At 52.7% G+C, this 12,277-nt stretch overlaps 1 protein-coding gene across 1 annotated transcript in view; it reads right to left on the bottom strand.

The window, feature by feature from the left end:
- Positions 1–3,179: 3,179 nt before the first annotated feature.
- Positions 3,180–12,277, bottom strand: part of KIAA0930 (KIAA0930 ortholog) — a 43,650-nt gene continuing 34,552 nt past the window's right edge. The window contains exons 8-10 of the mRNA XM_036931307.2: positions 9,797–9,959; positions 8,271–8,429; positions 3,180–7,720 (exon numbers count right to left, since the gene is read on the bottom strand). Coding sequence (XP_036787202.2) covers positions 7,680–7,720; positions 8,271–8,429; positions 9,797–9,959 — 363 coding nt within the window. The 3' untranslated portion in view covers positions 3,180–7,679. The remainder of the gene's footprint in view (positions 7,721–8,270; positions 8,430–9,796; positions 9,960–12,277) is intronic.

Below are 12,277 nucleotides of genomic sequence, written 5' to 3'. Positions count from 1 at the left end.
CTGGAGGAGGCCGACCTGGGTATGATCAGACTGTGTGCAGGATGAGGCTGCTTTCAAACCAAGTTTCTGTTGGCTTCGTGTTTCTGCAGATTAGAATGGGTAGATGCTTCATCGGCTACTGTGTGCAGTGATGTGCTGGGCACTGTGTGTCTTGTCTCGTGGGGACAGCAAACCTCCCAGGCGGGCTCCGTGGCAGGTTTTCCATGACAGATAAGTAATGGAGTTGGGATCTGTGCCCAGCTCTGTCTCAGACAAAAAGCTGAACCCTTTTTATATATACGTATTGTCTTGCCAATGGGTTTCAGCACTGGGCAAGTTGACCAAGGATTCAATGAAACTGAAAAATGACAATGGACGCTCTTGGGGTGAAAGGTATAGCCAACTTTATTCCCATGGTGGCAGGTCAGTCACTAGAAGACCGTCCACTCAGAGCGTGCACGCAGCAGGCTGGTCTCTGCCTCTGGGCCCCTCTGTCCCCAGTGCTGCCACCACTCCAGCCTCTGCCCTCCTGCAGCAGCCGTGCGGCCATGCCACTGTGCCATGCGGAGCACTGGGCAGAGCTCGTTGTATCATACAGTCAATAACAACATCCTGCCCACACGTGTGAGCAAGCTGACCAGGGCCAGGTGAGAATCCTGGCCACAGGAACCTTCACTTTTCTCCACACACATATATATGGGGCTTTATTTTGGTTTATGTACTGAATTTTTTGTGATTTAAATGACTGTTAGGGCATAGTAATGTAATTGTAATAGTATTTTGGAGTCAGATTCATATCTTCAGTTTCCTGAGTCATTCAGTACTTAGTTTATAAGCAGTGTCTCCTGGTGAGGTAGATACTGCAAAGACTGACCAACCCATGAAAGCACTTTCCCTGAACCAGCAACGTCTAAAGGAAACCACCGACCTGACACTAGCTTAGAGAGGAAGCCTGCCCGCATGGCACCAGCCCCCATTTCAGGCACTTGGAGGGGCAGCTGGGCCAAACAGCGCCTCTCCAGTGTGGTCCTGGGGGCAGCAGTTCCCTGGGGGGAACCTGTCAGAAATATGAGCTCCGGGGCCCCACCCCAAACACTGAACCAGAACCCTGGGTGGGGCCCGTGTTTGTCGTTTTGTTTTTATTGAGCTATAATTCATATGCCATAAATTCACCCTTTTCAAGTACAATTCAGGCATTTTTAGTACATTCACAGAGTTGTGCAACCATCACAATCCAGAGTAGTTTCATGACCAGCCACCTGAGTTTTACAGGTGACTCTGATACATGCTCAAATTAAAGAACTGGGCTACAGCTGTGCTCCCTGATGACTTGTTTAAAGATAACCCCTGAAATACCCCTTTGGCACATTTCTGGGGGAAATGATATCACAGTACCAGGAACTATGCCAGCCTTTGTACATACATGTCTCCCTTCAGCCTCTGCACCTGGGAAGGTGGTGGTGATTCCACCTTACGGTTGAGAAAACCCAGGCCTGGATTCCATGGTGCGTCTGAGGAGACGCAGTCAGGGCAGAGGTCACGGGCCGCTCCAGGGCCACCTGAGGTCTGCGTGTGCCACTGATGGACTAAGCCTCACTGCTCTCTGGAATGGGATAAAATCTTTTGAACAAAATTGTTTATTCAAAATATAATCATTAAAGTTCTCTAGAAAACATGTTTTTTTTTAAATCGAGCAATCTAATTTTTCATTAAAGGCAGATTCCAAGATGAAAGTCCCTTAATCCACATACAGAAAAAGAAATATCTTGGGAAACTCATTGGTTTATGTAGAGGCCAAGGCAGGACGGAGTTCGGTGAAGCTGTGAGCGAGAGAAGACACCTTTTGTTTTATCATTGCCCAAAACATTTCCCCTTCTCATATAAATTTTGTGACTATTCTGCCATTTTAACAGGCAAGCACAAAGCACAGCATGTTTATACATTCAACGTGTATCTATACAACGAGCCTTGTCACTGTGGAGTGAGCTATTTTACATCCCCCTCCTCCCGGCATGAAATCCCAAAGGCTTTACCTTCCAGTCAACATCTCCTTCTAAGCTAGGGTGTAACAGTAGCTCCTAAATTTTCATCTAGGTCAGAACAAAGGAACTAAAACAGAAATGTTAGCCTTCAACAGGGAACAATTAAGAAAATGTTATTGCAGGAAGCTTCCAGGATACTTCCAACCCCAGTATCTCCTATCTTCCAGGTGACTGTCTTAGGAGGACCTCCTCCTTAACAAGAAGGGGTTTGATCTGGATGGAAGGAATTTGTCTTTTTGGCCTAATAAACTGCTTCCTTCATAACCACCACTTGTACAGTCTGCCCTCAACGAGGCTGGGCCAGAAAACTCTGGCTCAGATATTTCTAATGCCATGACTGTTTCCAAGTCATGCTGTGATAACCCTACCCTATTTCCAGATTTGTGTATGTGTTCCCCTTAGACCCCTCTTTTTACTTGTTCACTCATTTTTGGTTCCATGACACTCCGCAGTCTTAGGCCTTACTTAATGCCCATTACCTGTGACAGAACTTAGAATTCATATATCGTGGAAAGAACGGTTCAGTGCTTGAGGACCCCGGGGCTACGTCCACCTGAGAGGATCCCACAGCTGCACCCACCTATGGTGAACCTGCAATAGCTCCCATAGTCAGCCTGCAAATGTGCAAACGTGCTCAACATCAGCTTGTTTAACTGCAGGGCCGCATGGCAGCTGAGAGCCACAGTCTAAAACCATCTTCCAGAAGAACAGCTTGCTTGGGAGCCTGCCCAAACCTGAACTCAGGACTCCTGACTTTTATTCTAGTTTTTCCATTTCTGAGGGCTTTTAAGGGGTTCTCTAGAAAAAGTTTGGGAAATTTTACAGTACAACAGAGAAGGCATATACTACTTTATGGGGCTAAGCACTAACCCTGAAGCCACCCCTCTTGGGATTCAATTTTGCAAATACAGCATCTGGCCAAACCATGCCACTGGTCCCCTGACCCCGCTGATTCCCAGGACTGCCACAGCCAGGCCAGTGGGTCATTTCTGCCAGTCTCCGTTTCAAAAAAATAACTTGTGCAAAAGCTGCAACTGTGGAGTTTAAGGTACTGCTGGGGGCATATTAAGGTTCAATCACTAAGTACTGCATTACTGTAATACCTGTAGAGTATTTAATCTGAAATACCCATTAGAGAAAAAAATAAGTACAGATTCATTAGAGGAAAACAATAAAAACAAATTTAATATCCAACATGCAAATCAACTTTTGAAAGGCAAAATCAAAGCTGAGCTAACAGCCAAACACAAATACTGCTGAGAAATGAATTCTGCTGCCTGTGGAAGACGGTTCATCCAGAAGCTGCTAATATTCATGGAAACATCACTGACGTCTGGACCCTAATATATTCAATGTATGCCATCATGGTGTTTTTGCTAGATTGTATTTTGCAGAAATTTCTTCAGTTGAGCCTCTAAGTACTGAAACCTCTAAACAGGTTTTCTTTGCAGATTTATTCTCATACATAGAATTCGTTTGGAACCATAAAAGATTGCTGTTCACATCTAAGACTGGCAGACCTTCTCCAGAGTGGGGCACAGAAGGTAAAGGGGAGAAGGAAGAGGGGGCAAGGGCCGCTCAGCAGGCCTGGAGCGCCGTGTCACTTCTGACCCACTCAGCACGAGCTGGCACTGCGCAATGAAAATGCCATCGTGCCTTGGGAATAGTAGAAAACTGTAAACACGAACTCCTTCCGCACGTCTGGGGGATTCCTCCCTTTCTGAGGTCCACCCGCGTGAACTCTGAACCCAACCCCCAGGCCACCCGGTGTTCAAGTGGTCCGGCTCCCGGGTGTGTGGTGCCCCAAGGAGCTCTCCAGGCTGTGTGGCCCAGGGGCCCAGAGGAAGGGCCAGAGGGTTCCTTTTCCACTGAGGGTCATGTCAGGGCCATGGCCATCAGTGAAATGGAACAAAGGTTAGAACCCCTCACAGACCGCGGGGTCACCAGCTGAGGTGGCGGGCGACACCTGCATGGGCTACTTCTGTTCAAGTTTCACCCGTGGGCCGGCACTTGTATTTCCATCCCTTAGAGTCTTTAAGGGACATTATTTTTTAAATAGGACTCCGCTTTCTGAAACCAAGATAAGGAAGCCTGGACAGGAAGGACCAATGTAATGTCAAAAGATACTTGGTTTTTAAAATGATACGAAAGTAAATTGCAACTAAACTGAACAGAATATATACCAACCGCACAAAAAATATACAGAAAAACTGAACAGATTATATACCGAAGTGAAACCTCTTAGGGCTCATAAGAAAGTTGGCAGATTTTTAATATGTTAAGTCTTCCAAGAATTTTGGCCAATGATTTAAAACCACTAGATTATGACACTGTCAAATGAATGTTCCAAGTCAGTCAGAACATACCAACTGCAGAAGGCCTTCCCCCTGGAATGTCTTTTAATGGGAAAAAAAGTTTTTACTTCATTCTTCCACTAGTCTACTAATTAGTCTATTTGTGATTAAACATCAAAAAAAGATCCCTTTTTGAGTCTAGCTAGATTCTTTTGAAAAAAATCTTGTTAGGAGCATCCCTTTATGCCATTACTGTCATTATTTCATGTATCTAGAAACCTGACTTCCCGTTTGTTCAGAGTTGCTGAAGAGTCCAAAGTCAGCCAGCATGTGACTCACGGAAATCCCGCCCCATCTCCAAGCTGACTGGACCATAGAGAAGCTTGCTTCTCTTTGTTCTTTTGACCACTCCTCTATTACCTATGTTTTAAATAATATTCTCCTTCAAGATAACTTGCTTTGCCTGTTTTTACAGGTGACTGGGTATTCCCAGAAGGCATCAGAACACGGGAGGGACACTACTGGAACTTCCAGGGGCTGAAAAGAGATGGGAATGGACACGATGCGCCACTCATCAGCCTCTAGGACCATGACATTTCTTAAAAAAAGAAAAAGAAAAAGAAAAAAGATAACTTTCTTATTAATGTCCAAAAATGTGACACCTCAGTTTCTTCAAAGGAAAACTACTTAATTCAAGTTCCCACATAAGAAACATATGCATGCTTTGGCCATCCCTGCATTATATGAGACAGGCATGCTCCCAGAAAAATTACAGAAAGTAAAACTGCAGCAACACCAGGACGCAGCAGGACCCTGGTCCCGGCTGTCATGTGTTACTGATGTCATCTGTCACTTTGAAAAAACCAACCTCAACGTCAGGGTAACAGCTGTCTAGTTACCAAGTGCCTCTAGGCATGGCTTAAAATCAGTATCAGAAGTACCCTTGCGAGGACTTAAAGACTGAGAAAGGTCGACTCCACTCGACACTTGCCCAGGGGAACAGCACATCGCCATGGCTCCGGGGGCTGGGGCCTGGGGCCAGGGGCTGGGCCAGATGCCTGCTGTCACTGCCTGCCATCCAGTCTCCTCACCTGTAAGATGGAGAGGACGACAGGACCCAAACATTTAGCACAGGGCCTGCACGTCCTAGGTGCTGCCAAGGTGCTGAATACCCACCACCAGGCCACCATGTGCAGCGGTTACGTGCGTCACAAGGCTGCGGTGGTCTCTGAAGTACCACTGGAGCACACAGATCTACACCTTCACACGCTACTGCTATTGGCCCTCAGTGACCCCGCGAGATTGGCAGAACGTAGGCATGTCTTCTCAGAGAAGGAGCCTGACTCACGCAGCACCCTGGCAGGAGCGGTGGCTGGGCCCCAGCGCGTGGCCGGGCTCTGGCTCCAGTGAGGAGGCCCTCGTGCCCCCACCACACAGCAGAGGAAGGCCCGCGAAGCTCCCATCCTTCCTTGGAAGACATGTCGCGCTCCATGCCTCCCACCCTGCGTTCCAGAGTCTGCAGACCCCAGACGACCAGAGGAAAAAAGTTCTGGAGAAAAAGCTGTGTGCTTTAGCCACCTTCAGACAGACCTGGGGGCAGCGTCCGGCTCCCGGGAGAACACGCAAATGCACACAGCTCCCTGAGGCTCTGCTCCAACGCTCTGGGGTAAGATCTGACTCTGTGCTGCCCTAAGACACTGCTCTGGCAGGTGACATCATGCAGAGGGCTGAGATACAGCTGAGCACAAGCTGCTGGGCGCTGCTGGAGAATCTGAGAACGTTCAAACTAACCCTGGCACACGTCTTTTTGGACTGGGTGACTGGGGTCGGTAAACACCCCAACAGTCTAACTCCCGACCCAAGCTCTGGAGAATGGCTGGAGAGCGTACCCTGACCCGGCCGTGCACGGGAACCCTGGAGACTTCAGTGAGGTAGGTGGTATCAGCCCCATTTTAGAGGTGGGCAAACTGAGGCAGAATGAAATGCAATAGCTCGCTTTTAATAATAGCATACAAAATCTAGAGAAAGCCCCAAAGTAGTCCCCTGTCCCCAGAGCCCAGCACAGACCCTTGGAGCACACAGAATAAAACCAGATGGGGAACAAGCCCTCCAATTCCTTCTCTCCCCTCAAAGAGGATCTCTAAATGCACAACAGAAACACTTCAAATATTCCTGGGGACTTCAAACAGAACATAGCAATAGTGACCCAGCTTCCTGTTTGTTCCCAGTGGGTAGGGGAAACACTTCTGCTCTTGAGAAGAGCACGTGTCCTCACAGATGGAAATCCCAGTGGGGACAAAGCCGCCGCAGGCATGTGGCTGGACAGGCCTCCACAGACCGACTAGGCCACAGTGTGGAAGCCAGTCCTTCTTCGCCTCAGTGAGTTGGTCTGAGAAACGGGACCAGCACACTCAGCCAAAGGCAGTAAGCTCCAGGAAGCCAGGGGAGATGGAACACCCAATCCCCTCCCCAAGCCCAAGCGGATAGGGGTCCTACCGAGAACCTTCCTGGGAGGACGCTAACCCCACCCCACATTGTCTATCTGCCTCTGGCAGAGGTTTTGTCTTCTACGTGGCTGCCGAGCCTTCCCACCTGCCCTCACAGTCCGATCCTACGGGTCGTGCCAGCCGAGGTGCGGAGCGGGATGTCTCCAAGCTGGAGGTGCATGGGTGGGTGGTGCTCTTTGGCGGGAAGCAAAGGCCATTCTGGCAGGATTAGGCCTGTCTGCTCAGCTTGAGGCCCTTCTGGAACCGGGCATGGGGTGAGGTAGTCCCAGCCCAGGACAAAACCATCAAAGAGCCATGCTCCCACCTCCCCGTGGTGACCCATTCATCCCCTGGGGGTAAAGGGATGAACGAGTCAGGACTAACTTGGATGCTGAAGATCCCTGGTACAGCAGCACAAAACCTTACACCAGGTTTCCTTAAGGAAGGGCTGACAGGTGGGCACACTGAGTGCCGCCCACCAGGTGGCTTCCCCCTGCTGCCTGCCGGGATGTGAACCTCAGGTCAGTAGGTCTGGACACACTCTGGACTCGGCTGCTCCTGTGCTCTCTCTTACGGCCTCTTGGTGTCTCTGGTCCTCCCTGGGTGCAGAGGGCTCTCCAGAGGGGGGCTGGGGGGTGATGGGTGGGGGGTGGGTGCAGGGGCAGGAGCAGAGCCAGCAGGGGAGGAGAAAGAGGCACTTCAGTTTGGGCTGGTGTTCGTGGCGTGGGCCCTGGCCCCGGGAGTCGAGTGGCCCCGCCTGGCTCCAGCTCCGGCGCTGGGTTGTCACAGAAGACCCCGGTGGCGGTGGACAGGTAGGCACTTGGCAGCACTCCCAGGGCCAGGCAGGGCTGGGGGCTCGGCGTGGGCTCTGCACACGGCTAGGTCATCAGGATGGGCTTCTGCCGTACTTCCAGGATGTCTAGGGCAGCAGGAAGGGGTGGACAGGAAGAGGAAGTCAACACCCCCTGGGCTAAGGCAACAACATGTCCCCTTGAGGCAGCATGTGCTAAGTGACTCCCATGATTGCCTCTCCGGCCCTCACAGAATTGCAGTGCCATTACCATCCCCAGATCAGACCAGGAGCGGGCTTGCAGAAGCTGCACAGTCTAGCCAAGGCCAAGGGGCAGTGGAGCTCGAACACAGACTGGCCTGACTCTGGACCCACTGCCCAGCACTGCCAGCAAGAGGCTGAGCCTCGCCTCACCCCCAGAGCAGCAAGCACACACCCAGGGGTCTGCAGCCACTCAAAAAACAGGAGGGGTCAGGAGGGGCCTGGAAAGGGTTATCTACGGAGGACAGTGTTCCCAGAGGCCCCACCTGAAGTCTGAACAGGGAGACCAAGCACCCTGCACGGAAACCCTATGATGGCATCCAGACTTGAAACAGGATGGAGTCAGGCACCCCAAATGGGCTCGGGAGCTGGCTGGCTACAGAGAAGTGACACTGTTTTCTACATCAACAAGGGCTACCTGTTAGAATCCGATGCAGCGGCAAAGTGACGTAGGTTAAGTGTGCATAGAGAAGGAAATTTCCATCCGCTCTGTTCAGCTTCAGCCAGGACCCCACCAGGGATCGCCCCGTGCCAGACAGGGACCGAGACCGCAGGTTGGTGGCATTGTGCAGATGGGCTAGGGAGGAAAAAGCCAGGTCAGGGCCCAGGCAGCAGGCCTCCTGGGAGGAGCAGCACATCTCCATGCCAGGGGATTCCCTGCCTGCCCAGCTCTACCCCCTGCCCAGGTGCTCTGGCAACAGCTCCCTTATGCCCCCTCCCCACCCTGCTCCTGCCTGTCCAGCTCCCCCTGAGCCCTCAGGGCCCGTGGCCATCCCGCCAAGGCATCAGGAACAGTCCTGGAGAGGCCCATCTGCGGGGTCTGGCAGACTGCAAGTGTGACTTCTCTGCTTCCCTGGGGCCCTGTCACTACAACAAAGCACTGTCAGTCCCCAGGACTTCGGGTGAAGCTGGAATGACCTGGCACCATGATCCAGTCTCAGGGCCCCCAGGGAGGCAGTGCTCGCCCACTAACCTAGAAAGGAGCGGAGGTGGGGAGGGCATGGCCCAGCTCACAAGAACACATCAAGGCCAGTGCTGGGGTCTCCCAGCTCTAGCCAGGGCCTCACCCAGCAGGCGCTCTACGACTGGGTCCCGGCAACCAGGGACAGGGACTATCATCTCCTTTGCCCAAGACCACAGCCCCAGCTCCCCGCCTGGGGCCGCTGTGCTGTCAGCAACCATATGACTCATCCAGCAAACACATGGAGGTCCTGCTGCGCAGGCGCCCAGCTGGCTGCACTCGGCTGGCACGGGGCTGGCTAGAACTCCCACCTTGTCTCCAACAGCCGCCCCTGTCCTCCCAGTCCAGGCTCTGCATGGACTACTGAACGGGATTTTGAATGTCCAAATCTGACTCTGTCAATCCCTTGCCTAAAACCTCCCACTGGCTCGCCGCTGCGCTCAGGTCGTGCCTCGGCTCCCTGGCTGACGGCTGACGGCGGGCTGAGAGTGCGGGGAGAGCGGTGGGAAGGTGCGGCTTGGCTGGGAGACCGCAGACCCTGAGCAGGGCAGACCCAGGGCCTGCGCGGCCTCCAGGGAGACAGGCCTGGTGAGGGGAAGCACGCGGGTCATGGGGGAGCAGGGGAGCCCTGAGGGACACCCTAGCTGGAGGCACCAGAGCATGGTGAGCTGGCCAGGGGTGGCCCTGAGGAGTGACACCAGCGGCTGGAAGTCACCAAGGGCCGGAGAGCTGGCTGTGCCCTTGGCACCACCACATGCAACAGGCAGACAGCTCCACTGGGGGGTCTGAGCCCTAAAGCCGAGCCTCGCATTCTGAACCCTGAGACTTCTCACTGGGGCTCCTCAAGGCAGGGACTGGTGTCTGGTCACAGCTCCGTCCCACCGCAGCACATGGCACCCACTCTGAATGTGAATGAATGAATGAATGAATGAATGAATGAATGAATGAACCAAGAGATGAAGGGCATGGTGGGCTGGGGTCACCTCCACTGCTGTCCTCCCGGAAGAACTCCTCGCTGTCGTTGGCAGAGTGGGACTTCTTCATCTCGGTGATCCTGTTCCGGGGCACCTTCCTTTTGAGGGACGGGGAGAAGAAGGCAGGCCGGTTGTTCCGCTCCGGAGTTGGGGGGGTGCTGAAGGAGGTCACCTGGGAACAAAGAACTGAAGTTACCAGAGCAGTGCGCCAACCACCAGGGGTCCCAAGGCCCACACTCCTCCTGCCCTTAAGCTAAACCCGACGCAGAGCCCCGGGGAAAACACTTGGCCTGGACAGCGACGTCAGGCTGTGGCCATTGACCCTGCCTGCCTGGGGTTAAGTGGCACTGGGAAATGGTTTCAGCTGAGAGACAGGCAGAGTGGCCTGCCCACCAGCTCTGCCCAGGTAAAAACAGGCTGCCCTCTTGCAGGCAGGCCTCAAACACTGGCTAGGGGATCGTTCAGGTACAAAGTAAGACAGGCTGCTGACGTTGCTCTAGCACCTGCCATGGCACACAAATCCACAGGACCTTCCTGACCAGTCCACAAGAGGGGAACCGGTACCGTCCCATCTGACAAGTGAGGAGACAAGGGTGGGACAGTGACCCCGACTTGCCCAAGGTTGCCCAGCAGGAAGGTGGCAAAACTGGGACTGCACCCCAGGTCTTCTGCCTCCTAATGCCACGCTCTTCACACTAAGTTCCCCTCTTGGTTAGACTGTCCCATTGCACCCATCCCAGCACAGAAGTGCAATGGCTAACTAGTCCAAGCTTCTGTCTTCTAATCATGCTGCTTCATCAGCAAACATTCTCCACACCCACTTGGGGATGGGTGGGCACAGTACTATACAGACAGACAGACAGACACATGACGCTGGCCCCTGCCCGCAAGGGGCTCACAGTCTGCTCAAAGAGTGACAGCCACAGACTGCATGTTGGTTGCTGAGACAGAAAAAGGGAACCACAGTATTCAGGGGAGCATAGAGCAAAAGGGATCAACAGCCTGGGAAGTCAGGAAAGGCTTCCTGGAGGAGACGCCGCTTGAGCTGGGTCTTGAAGGACGAGTAGGAGTTCGCCAGGTGAAGAAGGGGGGGAAGGGCGTTCCAGGCAGAGGGAACGTGGCCCATCTCCTCCCTCCTCCCCATGCAAACAAGAATCTGAGGAACAAGGTGATCTGGGACTGAGACTTCGGGAGCCCCATCAGCCTCCTCATCACGGCTCCGACATCCACCAAAGTCCGGCGGCTGCTGGGCTCCAGACGGTCCTCCCACAAGCCAGTGAAGGTTTTTAAAAGATAAAAAACAAACACCAGAAACCACAATACACACAGAGTCTGCATTTGTCATAGCTGGTTACAAATGAGCCCTCTGGGAAAGGGGGACAAGCAACAGTGAGCACAGAGGTGGCAAGGTCTGAGCAGTCCCCAGGAGGTCAGGCCCTGCCACTGACAGCTGCGTGACCTGTCAAGTCCTTTCCCTTGACCCTGGGCCTCCCCGCTGCTCTGAGCCAGGCACCACCTCCTTCACCCACCATGGCCACCCTGGGAGGGAGAGGTCATCACTCCCACTTGACAGGTGGGACATCGAGGCTTGGGCAGGTCTAGTAACATGTCATCATTCAGCAAACAAGTGGTTAAAACTGCCACTTTTTCAGATTTGTCCAGCCCAGGGCACAGGCCACATCTTCACAAGGACTTTCAACACATGTTTTGTCAGCTCTCCCAGGGCAGTGTTGGACCAGGGAGAAAAATTAGGCTCTTTATCCCAGAAATGAGCTTAGAAATATATAAACCTCTATTTCAAAGTTAAGAAAGGTCCCAGCTTGGAACTGTCACCCATGTTCAGAGAAATAATCATTTTTTTAATCTGCTTATAAAATACATTAATTGTAGAAGATACAAAACAAGAAGAGGTTATACAGAAGAGAAAGAAAACTGCCATCTAACTACCTGGAGAGACATATGGCTAACATATTATTACTGAATTAAGAGCAGAGCAAATACACTCTCGTCACTCGGCACATGGGGCAATGACTCTGAGAATGTAAACAGCGCATTACTGTCCAAGCAGGTCAGCACCAAACAGTAACTACAGCAGCTGTGACTTGGGGAGCATGCCAGGGCCACACCCGAGCCAGGTGCTTGATGTGCAGTGGCTCATCAGGGCCTCCCCACACCGCAGGAAGCAGGTATCCTCCCCACTCCCTGTTTCTGGATGAGAAAACAGAGACTCAAAGAGAAGAGACTTGTTCCAAGGTCACACAGGCAGCAATGCCCAGATGTCTCTGCACAAGCCATCTCCTGGAGACGGGCAGGCCAAGGCTGCCTCCCTGCCCTGGTGCGCTAACCCACGGGCCCTCTTCCAGGGTCTGCAGCTCTGAGCAGCACCCTCGTTAAGACCCAGGCAGGGAAAAGCTGCCAGTGGGCAGGAGACTTCATCCTGCCTGGGCCCTAGCCCCCCGGAAGGCTCTGGGAATAAAGGTACCACTGGCC

The sequence above is a fragment of the Manis pentadactyla genome, chromosome 10 (assembly GCF_030020395.1).
Source record: "Manis pentadactyla isolate mManPen7 chromosome 10, mManPen7.hap1, whole genome shotgun sequence".
Classification (NCBI taxonomy): domain Eukaryota; kingdom Metazoa; phylum Chordata; class Mammalia; order Pholidota; family Manidae; genus Manis; species Manis pentadactyla.
The sequence above is the reverse complement of the archived record's forward strand: the minus strand, read 5'-3'. Positions and strand labels throughout refer to the sequence as shown.